The sequence below is a fragment of the Acanthaster planci genome, linkage group LG12 (assembly GCF_054643075.1).
Source record: "Acanthaster planci isolate LZ-2023a linkage group LG12, COTS_SCS, whole genome shotgun sequence".
Taxonomy (NCBI): Eukaryota; Metazoa; Echinodermata; class Asteroidea; order Valvatida; family Acanthasteridae; genus Acanthaster; species Acanthaster planci.
The window spans coordinates 10,864,497-10,890,837 of NC_141788.1; the positions used below are offsets into that span (position 1 = coordinate 10,864,497).

The following is a 26,341-nucleotide window of genomic DNA, read 5'->3' on the forward strand; positions in this document are numbered from 1 at the left end:
AGAGATTTTTGCCTGTCAACCTTACAGCCGAACCAATGGAGACAGCTAGTAATGCAGTCACACCAACAGTGAGTAAATGAGTTCACAGACTCATGTTTTGAAAAGGACAGTTCTCAGTATCACAAAGAAAGAAAGGAGGTCGTAAAATGATTTGGATCATCTGGAATCTGTCAGTTAACTCAGCTTCAAACGCCAGAATCAGTTTCTGCACGGATCCCTGACTGGTAGTCACAATGATAACTTATTACACGTCAATGCCTCACGTACAAATATGCATACTTGTGTCTGTTAGTGCATAAAATTGGGAATGTATTGTGATACAAATTAGCTGCTATCCTAGGACTGGAGTACATTTGAATGAGTACAAGTTACATGACACAGGGGGGCCTTGGAAATGATAAATGACAGCAGAGAAGACTGCAGATTGCTGTGGGAGTGGTCAGAGCAAGGACTTGTGGGTGTGGGTGAATCTGAGAGCACTGTTCCCAGCTACGGGTAATTCTTCTTTTAAGAATTTGTAGTGGTTGGACAGCCCGACAGGAAACCACCTCGTGATACTGAGACTGAAACAAGTAGACTGAAATGCGGGATTGTATGTAAAAAAAAAAAAAGTTGGCACACGGTTTGGTCTTCCTGAATTGTGCTGTGAAGCACCTTTTATTATTTTTTTATGATGAGTTTATTTTTGTTTGTTTTTTCGTATTATGAGGGTTGTGGGGTGTGGTTCAAGTTCAGGGGATTTTTTTGTAAGATAAAAAAAATGCATGCTGAAGTGATATATATTTATGATAATATGAATATTGTTGTATTCTGTACAGCCCCTATGTTTACAGTGCTTGAAAAGCTGGTTTATGTTTTAAGAATTATGTTTTAGAGCTAGACAAAAATGTTGTTTAATCAGCATTTCTTATTGCATTTGCGATTATTGTATCTCAGTGTAAATTCTTTCATTACTTTGTTCCCATGTGACTCTGAAATTGATTAAGAGGCAAAAAGTGTTCTTTATATTGTTTGAAAAAGTGTGATTACATTGTTCGTGTATTTATGGATGTGGTACATATCGGTCATTTTTCCTTTAATTTTTTTTGTATATTTCTAAAGAAACACTGGTGAAAATCTTTTAAACTATTCCCTCTTTTAAAAATCTAATAAAAATATCAAAAATTATGATTTGCTTGACAGACCACACTATGCCAAGATTCACTTGGTTTACCTATGAAGTTGTTTTTTAAATTGATTTCAGCGCTACACATGTATGCTGGAACTTTTTAAAACCAATGTCACCCAGCCCCCCCCCCTATTCATGTATTTCAAAGTTATGAAGAAAATGCTATTTATTCAGATTTGCCAAGTCCATTTTTTAAATTAACTGTGTTCTGCATTGTCATGCTTCTTTGTACCCCAAAAATTTCTGTGGCAAATAAATATTAATGTGTACATAGGCGACATTTACCAATTTTGTAGTCATACATGTATGTCGTGTGCATGCAGTTTGAAAACCCACATATATACAGTACATTTATTCAAAGTGTTATCAAGACATTGTAGAATGGAGCCCAACATGTGAACCTTTTCCCTGAACCTTGTAATTGCTTCCAGACTGCTGTATAGATAGTGGCATTAATTTGGGCACGTTTCATCGACACTATACGGTATGTTAACATAACATGTATTAAACATGTATTATGGCATGCATAGTACAGTTGTATTAAAGCTCGTTTTACACGTACATGTATGCTGACATTATTCAGCAAATTTGTAGTCACTGGTATGGAAAGCATTATAAACATGAAGCCAGGGAACGACATCAGAAAGGTGTGAAGGACACACTAGCCTGGTACTCGGGAAATGTACTACATAATGTACATGGGTACCTGATGCACCCCTTCAGTATTTCCCTTTAAGCAGTTTCTTTGTGATGATGGAGGTTATTTGCAGTCAGGTACCGGTAATCAGCTTCCAGCTTTTTGCTGTAATGCTTTCCTTGCCAGTGTGGGTCAGGATGGTGGGTTTATTTAAGAAACTAGACTCAAGGTTGCTCTCTGCTCAGGGAAGGAGGCCAAGTTCAAGCCTCTGCTGGTACCCACCACTCTGTCCACAGCTAGAGGTGACCGCTGATCCCTTCATTTGACTAAATATTGTGGATGCAAATATTGCAATGCATTGTGGGTAGTCTACTGCCACAGTCAATGCACATACTGTACCAGTACCCTCCTTGTGCATATACATGTATATTATTACCTTTGACAACAGACACACCAACAGTCATGATTTACTACATCCCCAAGGACAGAACATTGTGTATTGTATTGTTCTACAGGAAAAGACTGAGCAGAGACAATTACCACAGAGGACATAAGACTAACATCTGAGGACAGGGCAAGATGCTTTGTTCCCTTTGTGTTTTTTTTCCCCTGTGGCTCCTGTCCTCCTAAGTCTGTGTTTTGTTTGAATCAGTCTTCTAACATGTACATGTGTGTGCTTAATTCATGGAAGAGAGTCTTACATCTTCATTAAGGGAATGAAATGTGATGTACTTGAAACCATACATAGAGGGGAAATGGCACTAGTTCGTTATCAGTTCCGACTCTATCAGTGTGCTGTGATGAAGTATTGAACCTAGGTTCCAAGACCTCTCTATGCTCCTGTAGTTCATTCAGCAATCATAAACCATCTCTGTCGGAGGGTTTTATCTCCAGACAACCAACTATACTTAGTGTCCTTTGTAGTTTGAATTAATCCATTTTGGTTAAAAGGAGGCACACAAAGCTCTTTGGATCAACACCGTGTTAAACCATGGAGGAAGGACACAGAAGGAGTTTGAACTGACTGGCTGTAACTGGCTGTAACATCTGGCCTATTACCGCTTTCTGGCATGCCTGGTATGTCCATAGCCAGAGCGTAGCAAATGGTTGCTTCGCACCACCTGTTTCACAACCATAAGCCCCTTTTGTACCCCACGATGCCCCTTTGCACCACGTGATCATCGCCACAATTTTTCGCTGGTAATCTGTATTCTTAAAACATTGTGTACTGCAGTATAGAAAGTTGAATATTTATGCCGTAGTTGGTGCTTGGCATGATTTGACAACATCAAATTGAACGCTTGCGCAGTTGCTTTTGTTAGGCTGTGTTCATGTGCAGTGATTGCCCTTATCAGATGTTTTCGTCTGAACTTATTTGGGAATAAACAGCTAAGTTGTATATAAGAGTTTGTGTTTTATTTGAATCATTTTTATTGCGGAATTTACACAAAAAGGTATTTTATGAGATCTTGTGATCACTCCTTGTGATGAAACAGTGCCAGTCTTAGCCAAATTTGTTCAAAGACTTTGAAAATGATGTTTTGGAAAGACAAAATAAAATTACAAACATTGCATGGATAATGGAACAGCATATCAAAGTACAAAGTTTATTCACAATGGCAAAAGTAGATCAAATGTTGTTAGAGACTTTTCGTTCTCTATTTCCTGGTCACGCTGATAAGTTGTAGTTAATTGCAAACAAAACACACTAGACATTGCTAGGATATAACTGGCCCGACTAAGCTGCAGGCAGTAATCAGGCATTTTTTTGAATGTTTCCTATTGTTTGTTTGAATCGGCGGCGATGATCATCAAGCACTTTGATGTGCCAGAGTTGCAACTCCTGTGTCCTTCCTCCATGGTTAAACCCAGTCATCAGCAGGTCAACAAAATCTACACATATGAGCTTATACAAGGTCACCAGGGCCAGAGGACTTGTAGGGTGGAAGGGAAGTTAAGCTCTCCAATGAAACACTTAACAGCATTGCATCCAGGGGGAATTCCCACTTAATCAGGCAGTGTGTGGTTCACAGTCTGCATTTGAACAAGATTCACTGTAGGAAAAGCAGTAAAAAACTTGTTGTAAACAGTTCATGACATGCTATGAGACTTACAAATGTAAGTAGCCAAAGTTGTATCTGTCCAGTCTCTGACATATCGTTTGCACACCCGTCTTTTTGACTGGATGTGTGCTTTCCTCATAGTGCAAGACGTCTGATGGAATTTGTGCTTTTGGTGAACAACTTTTTTTCTGAATTATCCAGGAAGATGTCAAAAGATTACAGTTTTCTAAGTTCGTACAAAAAACTTGATGAAAAAGTGATGTCTTCCTAGGCACAGATTTCATGTGATGATGATTTGAAGTGTATTTTGCAGCATACACAATGAGGGAATTGAATGTTACAATGTACATGTGCTTGAATGAATTGTATATCTACATGTGTATGAGTCATTCAGGCTTTTGCCTAAGCTTAACCAAAGTATGTACATACTTATACCTTTTGTTGATGTTTTCTTGGGCCGTTTTCCCAAGTTTTTCATGCAGAGGAATTTGTAGGAGTGCAGATGGGGCCTGTTGAGTAAATGGCTACAAAATGAACACCTGTTATTCTGTGACACATTTGCAGAATACCCTACCACTCATGTATCCCATCTCATAGCTCGCGATGGAGTCACTCTTGACTGCCCATCCATGGTTAGCATGTTGTTCTCATCGCACCCAGACTCTGTCTCCATGGAATCACGTAGCCAGTTGTCTTGCTTTCAAGACCTTCACGTTATTTTTTTATTTGCCGTCCTTTTCTTCAGAAATGTTCTGGACTAAACAGCTCCAAGAATGTTAAGTTTAACTGATTCCATGATGTGTTCTATTCTGTAAGTACATGTATTGTATTTCGCCAAGCATTGATTCCTTCAGATTTTGACATCCACAAAGATACAGGGTCAACGTCCAGTAAATTACGCCCTCTGTGGATCAAATGTTTTATTGCTACAATGTGGATATAATTTGCACAGGTAATAAAATCACAATAGTTACGTCTTGGCCAAGACTAGTAGCCGGCAACAACATTGTCCGTTTCCAACTTCGCAATGCTTTGTTCTCAATGTGCACTGTCCTTTTGGACTTCTCTCCAACATCACTCTTGGCCATGTAGCCACTTACAGGGTGTTCAAGAGAGGCTTTACACGTGCACAGCTGTGACCACATTGCCAGAATGTTCTGGGGTTATTCTTGAGTGGCAGGGCATGTTGCAATTCTGTATCCCCAAACTGGCTCCCTGAAGTCAGGTATGGGAAAAAGGCCTACGAGTATATTGAAACTGGTGGTCATGGTTGTCATATTTTTTGGGTAAATTTGTTTTGATTTAACACTGCTTCATATCCAGCCTATTTCGTCTTCCATTTTCACCATTTTGTAAGAAAAGGAATGTCAAACGTTGAAACTGTGCTTGAACAATAGACATATACATGGACTTTGTAGAATGTAGATAGATTTAATAGCCAACAGGTGTGAAGCAGTTTCTCAAACTTCACATTTATTGTCATACATAAAATGTGTGACTTCATCTTTCCTTGCTCTGGTGGAATTTCTTAGAAAGTTCATGTTCACAAATTATCATTTGCCAGTCATTGTCAGTAACTCTGAACACACTGCACCATGTGCCAGATTCATTGCTACTAAATGTTTTGGTATTTTTGTTCAATCATCCTATTTAAGGTATGTAAGAATTGAAACCACCATGTAAAGGTGAAGTGACTTGGACAGAATCCTAACCCACTTTAACCATATGGGATGGACTTTTCTGTCCTTCAGAGAAACCGATGGGATTCCGACCGGTAAACTGACTGCTACATGTATGTGCAGTGTGCTTAGCTGAAATCCTACATAATAGAACTTTCGTATTCTGAACACATACTGATAACATTCTGGATAGCTTATTAATATGCATGGCCATCAGACCATGATCAGACATTGCACCTGCTTAATACACGTGTACATGACACAGATGGTTATGCTTAATAGCATCGCAGATGATGAGGTACAAAGGAAGCATAGGCAGATTCATTGGAAATCAACCCCCTTCCCCACTTACATGTCACCAGCATGAATTCTAACACTGGTTAATACCGACACAATATCTACTTATGCTTTTGTACAGTCCACACATAATACACCTGATAGCTTATTCTCATAAGGTACAGCACGTTTGCTTTGGATACAAATGAACATGGTACAACATTTAGCTTGACGTCATAACTTAATCAATATGTATTCACATCCACGCACATGTGTTCAGTAATGACACTAACAACATATAATTACAGAATGTATCTCAACTAGTGCTGCACTGCAGTATTCTGTGGGGGCTGCAGGTGTTGCCATGCATGCTACAGATTGACTGCAGAATCTGCACTGTAAACTATAGAACATCTAGACAGTGCTTTGGAGCCTGTAGAGTACATGTACATTAACATGTATTTTAAGTGCATTTATTATAAATACATGTAGCCTTGCTATAAACCATATCCTTCACCTGTGCGACACATAATATACAGTGTATAGCTATTGATCCATGTACTGACTGTACACACATCAACCTCATACTACTCTGTACTTGAATTGCAGGATCTGTGAATTTTCATCATGCGGTAGACGTTCTTTTCACAGTTCCATATAACTATCTGAAGAGAAGCCAAACTTCTTCAGTAGGATGGTTCTGACAAAGGAATTTCCAAATTAGACTATATGTGTGATGTTATTAGCGACAAGACCAAGATGGCTACTAGTCTGGCTATTCAAGTGGACATGTGACTGTTTACAAGTCATGCAAATTTGAAAATGTAGTGCTAAGGAGATGTATTGATTAAGCGTAACCTTTCATATCAGAATTTCAGTTGTCATATTAATGAGGTTAAAACTGTGAACAAAATGCCATAATTACAATGTATACACGAACATTTTGTGAATTGACAACCACATTGAAGGCGTAATAGTTGCATGGCACATAGCGAAATTTAATCTGGCAGCTGTGATCATAACGACCTGTCAATCTTGTTTAAATTCCTGCTGTTAGAAATTCACAAATTATTGTTCTTAATTACCATTTGGAAACACTAACACAATAGTTCATGACTATCACGGCTAATATTCATGGAGTTCATCTTAAAAGGAGTGCATCACATTCTCATTGAACTTTCAACAAACAAAAAAATTTAAAAACCATACATCAATCTATCAGAAAATTTCTCTAAAGAAAATTCAGTCCAAATTCTGATTTTGAGGACTGATTTGCTGAATTGTCCAACTGTGATTTTTTCCTTACAAAGTGACAGCAAGATGACAGTTTAAAATCAAAGAACTCAAAGACTTATGGACAATAAAATGTTGAAGTTGGGTTCTTTGAGTGTAGGAATTTTGAAGCATTTTTAAAGCTCAGTACCTGTGTTTTTGCACTGAATTTTTTCAGAGAACTAGTCAGTGAAGATTGTTCAGCTTCAATTGAACAGCTGACGTTGTTACACAGTTTTATACCCAGTTCTTCAAATAACAGTATTTCGCAGTGTTACACAGTGCTAATGGAAATTCAAAGTGATGACAGCTGAAGACTGAGGGGTAGATGCAGTCAACTCATGTATCAGGCTTGCCTATAAGTAAAAGACACCTTGTTGGAATAAGTAGCGCTGTACAGAAAACAAACCAATTAATACAAAGCAACAATCCAAGACTAACAGATCTTTGAAATTCTATCACTTGAATTACCCGTTGAATGTTGTTAAACGTTGGAATCTGCAACAAAAAGTTGAGATACTTTCTATAGGCATTGAGCCCGTTGTAAACTGAAATTGAAATTAGTTTTTATTTATTTGACTTTCTATTTTGTTTTCTTTTTTGGTAATGAGTGAAGTTTTGCAAGTACAATGCAGGGTCCCCATTGGCACGTGGTTGCCCCCAAAAATTGACATCTTAAGACACAATTAATAGACATCTTGTCAGTGGAAATACTTCAACCTGAACAGTATGGTTTGGAAATAGCAACCCAGAAAAGAGAGATTTGGAATGAGTGATTTTCTTCAATTATCACTTTTGTTTGGTCAATTGCCATTTTACAATTTTGGAATGTTATTTTTGTCTCATTTTTCAAGGGGAGGAGTTGCAATTTCTTTGTTTTTTTGTTTTTGCCTGATTGTTAGTTAACCTAGATAATTTATATATTCTCTATGTAGAAGTAAAAGTATTATCCCAAATGTTTCTGTATATCTTTAAATAACAAAAAAAAAATTGTGTATATTCTAAACTGCTGTTGTATTGGCTTTACAATGCTGTAATGTACAAAACAAAACCCTGTAAATTTCTTACGAAGATTGAAGCTGTGTTTTTGGAGCAGCAAGTTTTGTACATGTATAGCAACTGTACATAAAGACGGAAGAGGATTTTTCTATGGTAAGAGTTTATAATATTTATGTCTTTTCCTTGTTCCACAGAAAAGAACGGCGTTTGTGCCTATAAATGAATCCAAGTGAACTGTTTGTGAAAAATTCTATTAAAAAAGATTTTTTACAGGGTGAGAGACCGTGTCTTTGTGTTGTGGCTTACTGTGCTATTAAGGTATTCTGTCCCGACAAAGCATTCCTTAACATCTATTCTAAAGGGGTGTGATGCAAATATTCACTGCTTTGAGGTGTCTTTGTGAACTTAAGTCTGAATTTTCAAGGGATCACCGTGGAGGCTAATTTTACTGCTCGATAAGTATCGGCTGTTAGCATTTGCTTTTTATCCAAGTGCGCAGTGTAATGTTCAGCCAAACATTCTGATAAGATACAACAGCAACCCTTTAACAGTTGAGTGCTCAAATGTTGAACCGTGGTGGTCACTGGCTCTAGATACCTGCCACATTTCTGACGGCAGTGCGCCGTGTTCCTAAACGGTTTGTGATAATGTTGTGAAGCGTCAGTTGCTACAGTGCCAATTTGTGGCCCGTGAATGTTAGGTGGCTCCACGATACTCAACCTCCAGGGACTAGTCCAAGCCTCTTGTGTGTGTCTCTTAACTCAATAGGGATCAAAGGTCACACGGCATACACAGTGTCCTCCATGTTATGACACAGGTCTTTGCTTATTTCCATATAACCCAACATGATGTGGATTCTGCACACTTCTATATTGATTTCATTAAGCTGAACATTAGTGCCAACATGCACGTATTTCTATTTGACAGTCACCGACTCATTTTCAGAAGCACAGAACGCAGCATGTTTGCAATTACTGGTAGAAGACAAACATGTATTTTAGCTGACAGGCATGAGGCACCTTCAGAATGAGGTAGTCACTTTTTTGAAGTGCATGGGGAAAAAGTAAAACAGTGAATGCCATGCAATCTATTGTGGCTCTATTGGCTGAAAGATTACCACAGGGTACCGGGTATACATGTACATGTATACCCGGTACCATACACTCCAAAAACGACTAATGGTTGGCTGGTTGTTATAATTTCTATACTTTATGCACAACTAAGCCGGTAAGTTAGTGTGTAAAGTTGCATACTTTGAGAGTGATGAGAATTGTGAATACCCTGAACACGGCCATCACGCAATAAAGAAATAACCAAATCTCTATTATTAGTTTCTCTAAACAAACCCTTAATCTATATCAAAGCAAGCTCTCAACCCAACTTCTTGTAAATTCGGCATATACTTGTTTACTTTAGTGCATTTAGGTATTAGAAAGACAATGTTCACACTGATGAAGACAGTTATGCCTAAAACATTGCATTTTTATGTGTAATCTATGTTCCTGCATATCATTGCTTACTCTTGAAAATCTTAGTACATGTATAGAATTTTGGTCGCAAGTATGTAACACTTGCAGGGTTAAGTTAAAGCTTTGATCCTCGAAAATAGACTTCCACTGACCAATCGATTGATGGGAATGCCCCGACTTAAATTCTTTAATAGAAAATTTTACTCTGGTAAGAAAAACTTGTATGCCCAGTACCAGCAATTTGGCAGTATAACCTGCGGCTTGTGGTGTGCCCACGGCCATACTATCCGCTCCGAGCAGGAACAAAAGAGGGCGTGTTTAGAAATGAAATTGACAGCCTGTCGGTATGAACTCACCGTGTAGCCGTACAAGTTCACGCGCATTTGGCGTGGGGCACGCTGAGTACGCGCAACAAGTTTATGCTGGAATGCATGGTCTTCACGTGTACGCCGAATGCGTGCAAGAACCCAGTTGAAAAACTTTATACCAGGCTGTCTTGCTTTTGCCGGTGAGGGTGCACTTCAACTCAGGGCAGATACAATAGTGAGCCCATCAAAGTGACTCCAGATGTTGGGTTTAACCCTAGTAAGAGGGAGCTGGTTGTCAGTACTGATGTCCACTTGAATTGCTGCCTTGGGACTCTCAGTCAAACTTGAGCCACAACTTTTTGACTTGAGATATGACTTGGGAAAACAAATCATTTGTGACTACACTTAGGAGAAACAGGCGTGGGACATGACTTTAATATTGACATTACAAATGTTTGTTGAAATAAACACAAGAAAAATTGTATCTGTGACTTCCATGTGCAAAAGGAAACATCTGTTGTCATCATGGTGAAAAAATATGGCGGACAGGTCACACCTGTTACTGCAAAACATAGGGGATTTATACATCAGCAGTAAAGGATGTCGCCAAAAGTGAACAAGTCTCATACATGCAGGCTTGCAAAAACCCCTTCAGTCTTGACTTCAGAAAATTGACCTGTGACTTCACTTGCAGGCTAATAACTTGGCAGCAACCCACTTTCAGCCCTATACTAACTCTCTTCAGGTCGTACCTTGGAGCTGAGGAGGGAAATAGGCACTCATGAGTGGAGGGCCTGATGGTCCAGAGGTGGAAGAAGACACTGGGGTGCTGCTCAACTGGAGGGGTACAGGCCCTGCATCTCTGGGGGTGGGGGTAGGGTGTTGGCTGGGGCGTTGCAAGTACTTGGGGTCCAGTGCTGGCTCACTGCAATGCACACACAGCATATTGGACAAGCTTCAAAGCAGAGCATCTTTCATCCATTATTTGATACAAAACGTACAGTAGACCTTACAAGCGTTCATGCCATGTACATGTGAATGCTGATTCTGAAGTATGATTGGCAAATCCAAACCCTGGTCAACTTCACCCATCAACTTACAGGTACGTGTAGTTGGGTGACATCTCCACCAGGAATGCTTCTATTGTGATCTGAATCTCAAGCAACACTCCCTCGTGTCTTCCACCAGAATGGGACTGAGCATTAACTGAGTTTGAACCACTGACACCTAGTTCAGACCGGCACACCCGAGTCACACCAACCAACGGTATTCCCAAGATTTATAATTGAGTCAATTACACATTCAACGTGTGAAACAGGACTGACATAAGATGTTGAAAGATCAACTGTTCAAGCCTTTCAGAACAACTCTGATATGCCTTAGGTTCAGATGTCATTCATCATGAGCTAAACTCAATGCAAAGTTATGTTAAACATACGGTAAACAAAGAAATCTGATGTTGAGAATCCCACAATCTCCCGGCACCCTGCTGAAGGTGAATATAGGCCCCATGGATGATTTTATCAATGAATCCAAATTTTAATTGACCCACAATACTGATCAGCTATCCTGTATAAGGGTCTACGAGTTTTTAGCAAACATTGCAATGACACATACATCAAGCAATGAGAAGTGACTAGTACTTGTATATACGTATATTTATCTTCAGTGCTGCACACAACTTGATTTATTGAGTATACCGGATCCACTCAAGGTCATCTTAACGCCATTTGGTTTAACATGACTCTCATATGCCAGTCTTCATGAAGCATGACAGAACAAAGATATTGCTCTCACCATGCCTTTTACATCCACTGATCACCAAACCACTGCCAATTCCTTAATACCAACCAACCTGTGCTTGGAGGTGCCGGGCACGCTAGCTGTGGAGGAGTTGTAGGCCGTAGGGGTGGACTGGGGTATGGTGCTGAGGGTGTTGGTGAGATGAGTGCTGGACATGGGCCAAGGGCGCGTGGAAGACACTGCTGCAGGGACCTGAAACACCATGACAGGCACAGCTGAACCGATCAGCCAAGGCCATGAAGGGGGAGGATGCCTTATAATTATGGTTAGTCAAGGCAACTGGGGCAACAGGTTGCATCTGTGGGAGTGGTGTACACAGTGTTGGACAAGGAACAAGTAGAAGGCGCTGATCACAGCCTGTTTTGCCTGGACACCTATATCAATGAGCCAGTACAGTACTTCAAACAGGGATGGTCTTTTGGGAACAAGGCAGGTGCATCGATTGGTGTATGGCTGCATTGATAGAACAGACTATTGCGCAAATGTGCTGCTGTTAGCCTTGGTGCACTTGAGTTTGGGCATATGCTGTTGGAATACTGAACTAGCTCACTCATTTTCCAAGGCTTCATTCTGAATAATTCAGTAGTGAGGACTAACTACTCAGCCCAACAGGTTTCACCATCTACACAGACGTCACAGGACTAGACCACCCCTCATCAAGTACCTTTATGATCGTATGGTAAAAACAAAACTGTACGGGCTGTGTTAAGTAATTAAGAAAAAGTAAGCCCCCAAAAAGTGAGTTCATCAGAGGTACTCGCTGCAGATGGCAGTAAATCAAATTGTATGCGAGTTTTATCTTTTCTCAAACACTATGATTTCTGCATGTAGACAGACCATTGATGACTGCAGCAATTGCTGGGGTACCACTCAAGACAGGGAAAGGCAAAGTGGCAATGCACGAAGTCTTTCATACGGTATCTCAGAGTTCTCTAACCTCATGTTAAGGCTCTGTTATCAGCATTTGGTTTTATCAAATCTCCCTCTCCCTTTGCTCAACAGACTGTCGATGTGAACCAGACAGGGACACCCTGTTAGTATGAAGTGATATCCACCACGGCTGACACACACCTTGCCCGTACACTAGTTCAGGGTTGTAAAGTACAGAGTGTACATGATGAATGGAGAAAGAGTTCTTTGAACGCATGCTATAAGAGAGGCTGGACCATAGCTTGAGAGCTATTGCTGACATGGATTGGCAAGAAGTTACATGCATTCTGATTATTTCTATTCAATGTCACAACCACAAAGTATGAGGGCACGGTGTGTGGGCCTCATGGGATGCTTTCATTAGGTAATAAAGCATCCTCTACTTCACACATGGAGTTCATTAAATATTCGTAAGTTGAATCTGAATAACGGCTGATATTCTTATTTTGGTTTTACGTTAGTGCAATATCTAAAATCTATATGCATACAAAATTCTGTGGTTAGTTTGTATATTTTTTGCCATTGTGTACAATTTCTCCATATTGGCACCATCAATACACCTGAGCAAGATTTATAGCCCATCCATTGGCAAACTCAATTATTCTTGATTTGTGAGCAGTAATTGGGCACACAATCTCAATTAGTTACCTTAAAAAACGTACAAAGATTAAAAAATGCACGTCTTTGCAAAGTTCCCTCTGCTAAAACAAATAAATGGGTTTGTAAGTGATTACTCACAACTGTTCTCAATATTTCTCCTTTGATTGAAGCTTAGCCAAAAGATTTGTTATATAATTACATGTACGTTACGGTAATTTTCTGTGGCATATGTTTTCAAGGAAATTATACTCAGACTCCAGTCTGAATCCAAGTCACACTTTCAATGAAATGCAAGGAAAGAATTCCTTTGTGACTCTTGACCCCGTTACTTGTGTCTGGTCTTGAGGCAGTTTCAACTACCACATTGGTGCACATGTCTGCAAAATGGGGTCTGCCACTCAAATACGACATCAAATACTTACTTGTTAGGAGCTTGACTTAAAATTGTCATCTCAACATCAGTACCTTTCACATGGCGAGGTCGATATTAATTTGGGGATACAACATTTCAATTTACAAGTAACTCAAAAAGGGTGGCTGAGGCCCTTGAGCCTCGGTTACTGCCAATGATTCTGGACCATTCTCCAACAAAAAGTCTAGTCTTGTCATACTGAACCTACCAACTTACCCCTTGGGGTCTGTAGGCCACCGTGGAGGTCGGAACCTCAAACAAGCCATGTCGCTTGCTCAGCTGGGCTTCGTTCACCTGCTTATTCAACCAGTTGATGACTAAAATGAAACAATGAAAGAAGAGTCAAATAAAAGCCAATCCAACATTTCAGAACTAGTCTAAATGATGTCATGGACTTGGTGGTGTTTAAGCCTCCATTTGTCATGTCTGTCTTTTCCATTTTGCATAGTTTGCATATACTCGATGAGATTCTCTCAAGTCTTACCGTTCTCGTTAGTTTTCAGTAGCTGTCTGCTTTCTTCCAATTTAGCCCTTGAGGTCTCCAGCGATTCTTTCAGTCTTTCATTCTGGAACAGAATCAGAAGGCAATTCAAATCTCAATCCCATGGTCCAGTGGGCCTCCCATTCCTGACTCAGAAGTGAGTTTTTCTAAGTCTCGATTCTAGACAATGACTCGGACTTTATATACTTGGAACTCCTGACTAGCAAGTCACATAATTTCCTGCTTGTTTCTGTGTTTTCTAAAATACTTGACCGGCTAATCTATTTCCCTCCTTATCTGTTGACAGGATGTATTGCAGTCTGTGAAATACATCCACAAGTGAGCCAGATACATGTATGCACCAATACAAATGCTGCCATGCCCATAAAGATCCATGCGATATCAAACACTAGTTTTAATGACACCTAACGGCAAACACTGGTACTTTCCAGGAGTTTTGCAACCACGGAGAACATTACAAATGTCCTACATTGTAAATTTCCCTTTGAGTGGAATATGATGCTTACATCATGCAACTGCAGCATTTAGCTACAGAAATGTCACCCAAAATGCCACATCTTTGAAGCAACATGCCATTTCCTTCCATACTTGGTCCACTTCCACCTTAACCACTTGCTGTTGGGTTCAATTAAAATGGCTGTGCACACATACGGTCGTTTTTCAAGATTTTCCGTTCAAAATTCTTCAAAAATTCATTACTTCGTTTACTGGACATTTACACCCACACAAATTACTGTCTGGTGGCTACTCTAATCTGACAGGCAACATCTATTGATATACCAGGCACGAAATGGGACAGAGGATAACCCTCCCCCACAACAAGTCCAATCGCTGTACACACTCCAGCCTATTGTCAGTTAACACATCCTCCTAGATGTCTGAAAATAATTCCTGAGATACCAGTATAACAATGACCAACACAAAGGGGGGGGGGGATTCTCTCTGTCCCATAGTTGGCTTCATACAGTGTATGTCTATTGATGTCCGAGTATTTCAGCCAGGCCTGCCAACTTGTAAAAAGGGCCCAGATTGTGTGGAGTTACATAAGTTTCTTTTGTTCCCGAAACTGGCACAGTGCACTGCTGGCGTCTTTTCAATACGGGCCAGATTAGCGTGCAGCGATATTGTATCACTCATCACTGGAGTGCTTTTGTCCCCAGTGGTAATCCGCTTGTACTAAATGCCACAAACAGTGTTATAATCTTTCCAAACAATGACGGATTTCCTCCGCTATTGACAACTGAAAAAATGTTGGCCATTCCCAGCAGCTTGGTCTTTTGTTCCGAGTATGGTCTTTTGTTACAAGGCCCAGCTCTTCTGTCCAATTTCAAGTACCCCAGCTATGCGTACAAACCCAAAATACCCGAAACTGGGCTCCCCGGCACGAAGTGGTTAAAAACCTGTTCTCCAATGAGAGCTGTATGGTTGAAACTTATTTTACTTTTTTCCCCAAAGTGACCCGTGATACAGGAGATGGAATCAAACCGAGAGTTGTAATTATAAATCAATCAAATGGAATTGTAACTCAGTCTTGTGACTTAGAACTCAACTAACATGACTCAATCTGAAAGGAAATGATGTAAGGGCTCATATGAAACAGCTCAATCCAGACTTATGCCAAATGACTTGTTATTCTCATTCAAATTCAAAGCTTATGATGTAGGGCACGGATTTGGACTGAACAATTGGTTCAACCCTTAGAGCAAAGGTACATGTACGTACACACCGAAAAGTTAAACACTGGGTAATTCCACCCAAATGTGTCTGTGAACATGGATAATACATGTATTGAATGCTACCTCATGTTCCTGCTGTTGGCATTTTGTTTTCAGTGTGTCTGCATCTTGTTGCAGCACCTTCAGTGTCTGGTTGCGTTCTTCCAACAGTTTCTCCTGTTTGCCAGTTACAGTATTCTTCAGCTTCAGCTGTTCAGAGAGTAAGAGAGAAATCCATTAGACTCGGGCAGCACTCCAGGCATGGCCTAATTCTTCATCAATTTGGAGTTAAAACTAAATGGGATGAACAGCCAATTTTACATTCCATCCCTGCATAGTTTTGACACTTTTCATTTTGGGATGACCAAGGCAGACACAGGTACATCAGTTGAGGGAGGAGTTGGAAATCAGATCTCACATGAAAACGCTAAAATAGTTGACATCAATAATGCTGGAGCATAAGAGGTACTGTTTGACTTGGCATTGTACTAAGATGTTTAGAATGACTCATTTCAGACAGAAGCTTCTTCAACTTCACTGGCTCCCTCTACAAGTTCAGCTAAAATGCAAGTGTGTTATAATACTATTTTCTTGATTTATTTCAACTCACCTTTGCTAATGAAGCCTTCAGCTCCCCTTGCAACTTTTTTATGATCTCATTTCCCTGCAAATGCAAAAGACTCAAGTTCTAAGGAACACTGCCCTATGTTGTTTTGACCTCCGCACATGACAGAGTCGAAATCACTACTAAGGTGACACAAGGAATCTCTGTGAGATTTTGATCTAGTCCCCAGTTACTTGGACGTGGCTGGAAATAATGCACGCCATATAACATCCAGCTCTTGGCAAGTAATGAAGACATAACCACAATCAAGCTATCTGCAGCCATAAACAGGAAGCTGTGGGTTCAAGTCCTGCTTCAGACTTTTTAAAGGCTGCAGGGTTGGAATTTATTTAAAAGTCTCTGGACTACTTGGACAGAAAACAGCTTTGCAAGACCATCCGTGTACTTCTGACATAAGTACCAGCATTGCAGTTGCCAGTCTCTTTTCTATTACATTGAATGAATTGAAGAAGTAATGTCTCTTTGAATGCACCTTCACACAAGATGAACAAATAACACCAACTCTAAACTTGCATGGGTATTGCTTCTAAGGTTCATTTTGTACTTCCTGTATCGTAGTATTAACTTGTGGGTTGCCAAACAGAATAACACAACGAACTCAACAGTCCAGTGCAAAATTCAAAGCCTGGGCCAAGAACATTACACTAGAGAAAAGGTTGACAAAAATCAGAGAGGGTTTGGCAGTTGAGTGCCATTCTTTGTTCGTTTCTGTTCACAACCACCTCCAATAAATTGAAATAAGCACGACACCAGTTCAAAGGTCTACAGGTTGCACGTGGCTTCATCACAGTGCAAAAGTTTTTGGTTTTTTTTCAATTTTCTTTCCTTAACCCCTTCGCGACGGATGACGGTAAAAGCCGCTGTAAAAATTGAGATCCTTAGCCCGCTCAGCGAACACGGTGAAAGAAGGCAGACCCTGGCTCTTGTATATATGGAGATTGGCCTTTGTGTGTAGCCCAGAAATGAAAAGACCGAATTTGCATCATAATCACCAGCTTCACAATAGTCCCCACTTTGAAAAGAGGCAACGGAAATGTGGAAGCGTGAGTAGAGCGGCATGCCACCGAACAATGAGCCTTTTCACTGTGAAATTCAAAGCGTGCAGAGCACGCAGGGCCACAAACCGAGAATTTGCGGTTTGGCAGGTGGCCTTTGTGGCCAAGCAAGGCTGGAATTCTCGGAGTTGGCTTTAAGAAAAAAGTTCCCGTCGTCAAGGGGTTAATGAACTATTCCAGTTAAAACAGTGGATGTACACCGCTGCCAAAACTATGTTTTCATTTGGGAAGATCCCGGGGAACAAGTTATATGCAAAGTTTGAAAAGTGTCCGCCCTAACACTGCTACTGGCACACCCAGGGATTTGTCATGGGGGTGGCACTCAGACTGGAATTTACCCCAATAAGAACTCATGATTCCCCCCTCCCCAGTTGCGCCACAGGGGACTGGGATGTACAGCTATGTCAGTAGTTTGAGATGTACACGTTTATTGAGCCTTCATTTTTCAGAAAGTAAACACAAAACTTAAAAAATTGGAAACCTCTGAGGGACTCAACCCCTCAAGGGCATATAACTGAAATATCCTAGCATGCCCTAGTAAGGCCTGTAATCTGCAGTACATGCCAATAAGACCACAGTGAAAGTCAACTTGGCAAAGCATACTGCAATTGATACTATTTCAGAAGTTCTGAAAGCGTTGCTAGGTCTGAAAGAAAGGTGTGAGTTCAGAGTTGAATAAAATTCCTTCCTTCTTTTACTTTTGACAATTTTGAAACTGTCTCTGAAATTCACTTTCAATATGTGGAACAAGAGTAAACTCTACTGCAATGCCATGACAGTGGGAAATTCAACCTCAATGTTTTGCATAGACCAACTATCATAGTTACCTTCATCACTTCATGTGATGTTGATTTGATAGCACTTTCCAACTTTGTCACCAGGCTGTTCTTATGCTGAATGCTCTCTTCAAGCTTGGCCTGCCAAAATAACACCAATCTCTTTTTTACAATCAGATAGAATAATCTTGATGCAAAACATTCTACAAAAAAGCATACAATCTCTCAGAGCAATTGCACATCTACACATACAAACAGTAATGACAGAACAGACACCTTTTGGTGGATAATTAAAAACAAGGACACTGAACTTTCTTGTAATTGATTTGTTGGTTTGGCAGGCTGATGACTACAATCACAACCAACAAGAATGCACTACAAAGTGCCTCCAGCGTTTACAAACTAATGCTTGAGGTAACAGGGACCAGAAAGAGAACCCCAAATTTGTAGAATGACTCTATGAAAACTGGAAATAAATGGACTCTCTGATATTTTTGCCCTAAATTGAAGGCCTACAGGTGCATAAAATGCCTCCAAATCCCTGCTGTGTATGTAGATACTGAATATGGGAGATTCACAGTAGTAGGCATCTAAGAGTTTACAACGTGTTGGCCAATCACAACGTGCAAAATCTGTTTACCCTTTCCAAACGCGCGTTGGGTCAACAGATTTCGCACATCGTGATTGGCTAGCGTGTTGCAAACTCTTGGAGGTGCACTGTTATGAATCGCCCATATTGCAGTTTCAACCCTGGTAACTGCTTCAAGATGTCTACCTTTTGCTCATTGGCCGATTCCATCAGCTGATTGCTCTTAGCAAGCAAGTCCTCTTTGTCCCTAACCTCCTGCTCCAGGACAGCAATGCGAGTCTGCTGCTGGCTCACAGTCTGTTCTCGGCTCCGCTGGTCTGACTCCAGACTCCCACGCTGCTGTCGCAGCATCTGCAGATCATGCTGGGCCCTCTGATAATCCTGCAGAGCAATTCATTTAAGTGCACCATTCAATGGTAAAGTTTGCTTACAGCCATCTAACCTCTGGAGACAGATAGGTATAGTTTCCACTGACAATCAAAATATTTTTCTTCAAAAATGGGTACATCAGTGGTTTACCATATACATGTGCCTCCAGAGGTTAATTGAAACTGTTAATTGGAAGACACAAAATACAATAAATGGGGCCAGTAACATAAGCAGTGTTTTCCCAATGGTTATACTAAGTCTCTACAAGTGTTTCTGGCTGCACATTGAACACTCTTAATAAGCATGCAAGCTGTAGTTTGAATGGACCAGTAGATCACTTTATGTTTATTGTGACCCAACTACATACTGGTATGCCTGTCTGAAACAGGTGTCAGACCATTTAATACCTATTCAATTGTGTATCAGGAAAGACTGGTCTTCCCTTTTGATCAAACTTTTTCTTTCCATGAATGCAGTAATTTCAAAACTTCCAATTCCTGAAAATTAATCTCTCCCTATTCTGAATTTATATCCCCAAAAATCTCCTAAAAACAAACAATACCACCTTACTCGACAACAGTGCTATATTTCATTACAGTAGGTATACGTACATGTATTCACAAAAAGACTGATGCTTGCATAAGTAACACCAAGCACTCATGTAGCAGCTGACTAATACAATAATGTATCCTTGTCATCAAGTTTGCACAGGTACAGTACAGGTCAGAATTTTAGCCGACACGCAAACACACTTAGGTGTTAAGTTATCTTCAAATTCCACGGAAATGTGGTCAGTAGTTTACCTTGTATGTAGCAGGCATCACAAAATCATTTTCAAAGATAAAGCGTTTTTTTGTCCATACAGGATCGATGAAAGTGCCCTGCAGGCAACACTTAAGGTTAATTGCTCCAAAAACTTCTGAATTAGGCACAGAATATATTTGAGCGTGAAATCAATTTTTCAACCGAAACAACTTTAACTAGCAGTTTTATGACAAGGCATTTCCTAAATTAGAGAAAACTAATTTGTAAGAAATCCACAAAACATAAACAGGGTTTGACCTCGTTGGTCAAATTTTAGTCAAGACAGCCCCCATGGCGGCAATCTTAGCATACACGTAGATTGTTGTTGCCGTATTCACTGTACTTGAGCTCAGTATGTTCAAAATCGCATGAATATAAATTTGATGTGAGGCAGGGATTTTTCCCATCAGTTCTTGGAGCTGGAAAATCTACCAAAAGGAATCAAACTAAACGGCAAAGATCGTATGAAATGAAAGGAAGTCAGGTCTGCACACACATGCAAAATGCATGCACTGCCTGCACATATCGGACAAAGTAACACCCATATGAACTTCATAAATATGCATATTGTGTGACGTAAAAGGGCTGTAGCTTTGCATTTGTTGGCGCCACATCAAAATGAATATGCAATACACTTGTTTCGATTTATGATTGGGGGTGGGGATGAAAGTGCAGGAATGGTTGTAGTTTCGCGATTGCTTGATCTTGGCATGGTCGCGTTACAACATCGTTCCAACTGATAAAAAAGTCAAGTAAAATTTACTCAAGTTCAATTGGTGTTTTTTGTTATTTACTGGAATTCTGATACATGAACTAAATTTCCCTAAATTAAGAAAAACTTCATTGTAAAATCAGCTTGTTATAATAATTCTGGCTGAGGAGTGGATTTCTTTCATGGTTACTGTTTATTTGTGAAGAAGTTTCTCACGCAATCGGGAATTGCTTAAATATAAAACTAATCTAGCATTTACCAGCAAGAAAAGCGTAGTCGTCACTCCAGTTGATCCTGTGAGTTTCAAAATCAAAGCTAACATTTGGGAAAAAGTTTTGTAGCAACTGAACACACACGGTGGATTACTGGCCGGTTTCAATGAAATTTGACATTTTCCAGATGTACTCCAACTGAACAACTTTCGTGATCCAAACTAAGAAAACGGCTGTATCAAACATATTTCGATACTTTAAGACGGTCATCCTGCCAGCCAGGCACTACATCTACATGTACATGCATACACGAAGCTGGAGCGACGGCTCTGCGTGTTCAGTGGTTCACTACACGTTGTCGGTCACCTTTGCGGTCTGCAGTCACAAGCCCTGCCAAGATGAGATCCTGGGTCAGGCTTATCGTGCATTGGACCAGCAATGCACGGTAAAAACCACAAAGCGTGTATTGAACAGCGTGTCGGGTTCACTGATCATGTTAGCGTGTCGGCTAAAATTCTGACTGTACTGTAATTCAGTCTTGCTTTAAAAAGACTCCAATCTGGCCAGGTTGCCATGGTTTTGTCACATCTGAGGACGTACCTCCTCAAGGGTTGTCAATCTTCCTTTCAGCTCCCTAACTGAAGACTCCAGTCGGTACTTTCTGTCATTCAGCTCCTGTGATTGGATTAGTTCAAGTGAAACTTTAAATCCATACAAATTATGTACCAGTATGTCTATAGTGGTTGATTGCAAAATTTGACCTTGTAAGTTTTGCAGCACCATCCACCACTCTTTTGAACTGATCTATGCAGTCCTATGCAGTCTCCCAGTACATCAGAATCTTGATTCAAAACAGGCTAGGCAGAGTTGTTCAAATCTCACTTAGCCAATTTCTTTGCAGGACCTAATGGACCCTGTATACAAATACCCCTCCCTCTGCTCCCACTCATGACAGGAGAAGTTGGGTCAACCATGACTTAAATTTCACCATTGCTGTTTGCCTGGTGCCCACATTTCTGTGTTTATAGTAGATAAATGCACGTGTAAGCATCTATGAACCGGTGTGCACCTGTGTTTGCTCCAGGGGATACTGTTGAAAAAATGTAATCTGCACCAAATTGCCAGTCGGTCAAATGATTATGCTACGTATGTGTGTTGTACAGGGAGAAGTGGAAGAAAGTTTTGACTGTCTTGTATGCAGCCAATCCTGGCAGTAAGTTGAGAACAAAGAAAAGAAAACTCTCCAATGAAAACTGAATTCTCCACCCATCCTGTGAATTGTCAAGTCTACATTTATTTGATTTCATAAAAATGAATTTAAAAAAGAAGTTTACCAAAGACAGTGTGACTACAAAAGCATACCCAATTGCTTGTTGTATAAATTTAGTTCCAACCTGGGAGGAGAAAAGGGTTGAGCAATAAATACAGCATCAACCTTTGCCAGTCGATCCGGGCAATGTCCAACAATTGTTTGTATGCAGGTGCACATACTGGGGTAGGCCTACAAAAGTGTACAGATCAACCACCCAGCTGTCACAATGTCACTTCTCACAGATCTTGAAGGGCTTCTTTCTTCTTTTTAGAGGGTCCCTTTACTCCTCAACCGTCATTAAGGAAGTAAAGAACTTTGCATTCTTGGAGATGCTCAGATTTCACTGCGGCATATTATTCATGGATATGATGATGTATTAGTTTAATATAGACTGTGGTTAATGCTCACAGCAATGAGGAAGAATTGACCATGTACATGCACCAGTCTATCTAAGCAAGAACCCTGGCTGCTTGCCATTGACCTGCCCTTATTCCAGTCCAGTGTTTTTTTGACAAAGTCAACATGTCTAAAAGTACAATGCACAATCTACAGATACATAGTAATTTTAATATTTGAGCATACGGTCAGATGCTGTGATGATATGAACCCAATTCCATGGCTTGTTTCCAATATTGCGCCACTTTTACAAGAATTACCTTATTGGCTGTCTGTAATTCAGCCATCTTGGCCTGCTGTTCAGAAGACCCTTGTAGTCTCCTCTCGTCCATTGTCTTCTTCTCTAACTCATACCTTTGCTCCAAATCTCGCTGAGTCTGAATACAAACACACAGAAGTACATCACACTGGTGACTGGATTTCTATGCAAACTATGGAAATTTTTTTTTAGCTCTACACGGTCAAAGCTGGACTGGTCTAGATTTGTAAGAAGGTACCCTACTAGCCAACACCCGGCCAAAAAGTGGGTGCCTGCATCCATATTGGTAAGTTTAACTATTCAAAACCATTGCAAAATCTGATGGAACTTTTCCACATAGGGAGATACTGCAATCTTGGCATACTCTTAACCTACATGTACATGTGCATGCTGGTACACCCCAAAGTCTGTACTGGTTGGCAAGTCTGTGTTGTTAGTACATGTTGTTATACATGCTTGTAGAATTAGTGGGTGACAAGACAAGAATTGTCAAGTTAGCCAGGGCCATGCTGCAGGGTGCAATACATGTACATATACATATGCCATTCCGGCAAACCATTGAGAATAAAGGGACACAGGTCCGCAGTATGTTGTGACCATAAAGTATAGGACATTACAGTACAAAATATTCCTCAACAAAATACATGGAAGGTCTGCTTTCACTGCATGTTTGGAATTCATTCAAGCACTATACGTATACCTGTAAGGCATTTTGTTTGATTTCAGCTATCTCTTGCTTGTGTTTTGCAACCAAGCTTTCTGTGTGAGCACTCCATTCTGATCTTAGACTTTCCAACTCACGAGTCCGAGCTGACAGTGCCTGGCAAAACAAATGGTAAGTGAAAAACAATGAATTACATGTACCAGAGTTCCTCCACTGGAAAGTGAACAAATTCTGACAATTAATATGAATGTGAACGAGGCCAAGTCAACCAATAATTAAAGGTTTTCCCCATTTGCTCAAATATTAAGTTATCAATACCAAAATCTGATGACAGCAGAAGCAAAGTGTACATTATGTTTATGCGGTGGTCCATCCCCTAGTGAAACGAGGATGGGAGTCCAACATGTGTTCAGTCCTCACTGATGATACATACATCATCAGTCCCAGCAATATCACACACCACAGAAAGTTTAATTACAAAAGGAAGGAAGAGCCTTTTTTGGCTTTATTGTCGTCCATATGCATCAGTTACCATATTATAGTTACATTATAACTCGTAACATGAATACAAATTGATTTTTAATCAAATAGTTGAAAGTTTTCCCTTTTTTGATTGATTTCCACAGCAGAATACTCATTTTAAGAAATAAATACACAGTAGTTACATGTAGATATCCATCTGATATTCGGATACTCGGCAAAGCCCTCAATGCACCCAAGTTAAGCAATTGACAAAATTCCAAGTTGTCGAATTGTTGGAAGTGTTTAAAGTGCCAAAATGACACCGTCTGTAAGTCTGAATGCTACTCAAAGTGATGGACATCTCAAATGAAAATCTGTGAAGTTCACAAAAAATCAACACATACATACAGTGATTTCAGAAAAGGACACAAAAATTGCAAATAATTCTAAAGTTAATGGCAAAAATTGCTGATTACTTTGCATTTACATTTTTAAAATCAAGAGGTTTATTTGCCACTGTCTGGTTGAGGAATTTAAGTTTATAATATAAACCTGGAATACATTTGGCAATACTAAGAAGTCATATTCTCAAATGAAAAAAGAAAGCTCAGATTTGTGTGAATGAAATATGTTCACTGCAAATTTTCTGTTTAGCAAATAATTCATTTGAAGATACATGTGTGGTTGTCAAGATTCTTGCAGGTAATATATCAGGTGCATTTGTCCATTACATTAATTTGGCGTCAAAATTCTTGTCACTTTCCATATTATTATCCATAGATGTACTTGCCACCAAGTCAATACTTTAGTTGCATATCAAGGCAGCGGGCAATTTATCGAATTTGATGTTAATTCAGCACACATGGCTATCAATGTTTAACCATGACATGTGCTTGTTTACAATTGCTTTTAATCTACAAGTACCTACACTTAGGTCACATGAGAACGACACAAGATATCGGTATGTTGTGCTTAAGCATGGATTTACATAATTCTAGCTTTAAAGGGTTACATTTATGAGAGCCAACACTCATGTGAGTTTTGTTTCTTATAAAACCCTAAACTAACAGAAGATGTACATTTGTACACTATACATGTACCAAATTATTTTCCATTCAAATGAACAGAGAACAACTTAAATTGATGCAACAGCAATAAAGATTGGTTTTGAAAATACCGTACCTTCTGAGATTCTTGCAGCTGGCTAGAAAGTGTAGATTCAGTCAGTTTAAGTCTCTGGGATAAGGTGTTATGGTCACCCTGAAAAAAAAGTTGATGAATTTCATAAAAATTATACTATGGTCTCAGTTATCTGACCCACCATTTGTTCTATGTTAAGCATCAATTGGACATGCCAATCAGTCTACAAGAATGGAATCTGTCTGGTCTAATGATGGATTGCAAGTACAGAGAGACATGCTTAGCAGGAAAGACAGAAAACTGAGGTATTTGGCATTTGCTTTCCATTGACAGTGGTCCAATCATGGCCTGACACATACAACAAATGGACAGGAGGGGTAGGTTTTCCTTATCTGTATTTTCAAAGTGACAGTTGGGCCTGAACTGTACGCGTTTGCGTCACCAGTCTCCCCTACAGAAGCCGGTCCTATTATTGTGGTTTGGAGTCCACATTCCATTCTAATGGCATTGCTGGGCCCTGTAACTATTAAAAACCAGAGAGAGAAGGTCAATCTGGATTTGAGGGGGGGTCCCACAGCAGGCAAGCCACGATCAACCCCCTCCCTTCCCCAACCACCATGAAAAAACCCAGACATGTGTCAAGTTGTCAACAAGCATCACAGAGACCCGGCACCCCTTACTGGGTTGTTGACATTATTTAGGACAGGCCCAAGTCGACCAGTGCTGTCGATGTAAATAATCCCATTGAGGCACGTGGTAAGCAATGTTTGTACACATTTCAATGGGACTTGGCCAGAGGCAGACTGGAAGGTTTTTTCTGTGCTCAGGGAAAGCCCTGGTCTTGCCCCAAGAATGGTTTTACAGTTTTGGGCAGTGCATCGTGCAGGCGACATGTGCTGGCGAGCACAGCCAAATAACACTACCAGAGGGTGCTATATTCATATATAAGTGCTCATGCACACTGCGGAAACGCCGGTGCACCAGCCAAACAGTAAAACCAGTCTTGAGGCCAGACTAGGTTCCTGACGTTAAAGGTGACCAAACCAGGTTGCAACACTGGTCTCGCAACTGAGACCAGTGGCTCTACGCTGAGTTAAAAAGTGATTTTGGCACTATTGATGGTAACCTGAGAG

General features: G+C 40.2%; 2 protein-coding genes across 5 annotated transcripts in view; one reads left to right on the forward strand and one right to left on the reverse strand.

Moving 5' to 3' along the window:
• LOC110980171 (nuclear factor 1 X-type-like) overlaps nucleotides 1–8,374 on the forward strand; it is a 36,895-nt gene extending 28,521 nt beyond the window's left edge. For all 3 annotated transcript variants that reach the window (XR_015427306.1, XM_022236559.2, XM_087143792.1), the window contains one exon: nucleotides 1–8,374. Coding sequence is in view for 2 of the 3 variants with exons in the window: in XM_022236559.2 (XP_022092251.1) it covers nucleotides 1–80 (80 nt within the window). In the remaining variant the exon portion in view is untranslated.
• LOC110980170 (spindle assembly abnormal protein 6 homolog) overlaps nucleotides 5,275–26,341 on the reverse strand; it is a 25,177-nt gene continuing 4,110 nt past the window's right edge. For both annotated transcript variants that reach the window (XM_022236558.2, XM_022236556.2), the window contains exons 7-18: nucleotides 25,251–25,328; nucleotides 23,643–23,762; nucleotides 22,944–23,060; nucleotides 21,576–21,650; nucleotides 19,065–19,259; nucleotides 18,341–18,430; nucleotides 16,444–16,497; nucleotides 15,918–16,043; nucleotides 14,101–14,182; nucleotides 13,833–13,933; nucleotides 11,727–11,866; nucleotides 5,275–10,796 (exon numbers count right to left, since the gene is read on the reverse strand). In XM_022236558.2, the coding sequence (XP_022092250.2) occupies nucleotides 10,613–10,796; nucleotides 11,727–11,866; nucleotides 13,833–13,933; nucleotides 14,101–14,182; nucleotides 15,918–16,043; nucleotides 16,444–16,497; nucleotides 18,341–18,430; nucleotides 19,065–19,259; nucleotides 21,576–21,650; nucleotides 22,944–23,060; nucleotides 23,643–23,762; nucleotides 25,251–25,328 (1,362 nt within the window). In that variant the 3' untranslated portion in view covers nucleotides 5,275–10,612. The remainder of the gene's footprint in view (nucleotides 10,797–11,726; nucleotides 11,867–13,832; nucleotides 13,934–14,100; nucleotides 14,183–15,917; nucleotides 16,044–16,443; nucleotides 16,498–18,340; nucleotides 18,431–19,064; nucleotides 19,260–21,575; nucleotides 21,651–22,943; nucleotides 23,061–23,642; nucleotides 23,763–25,250; nucleotides 25,329–26,341) is intronic.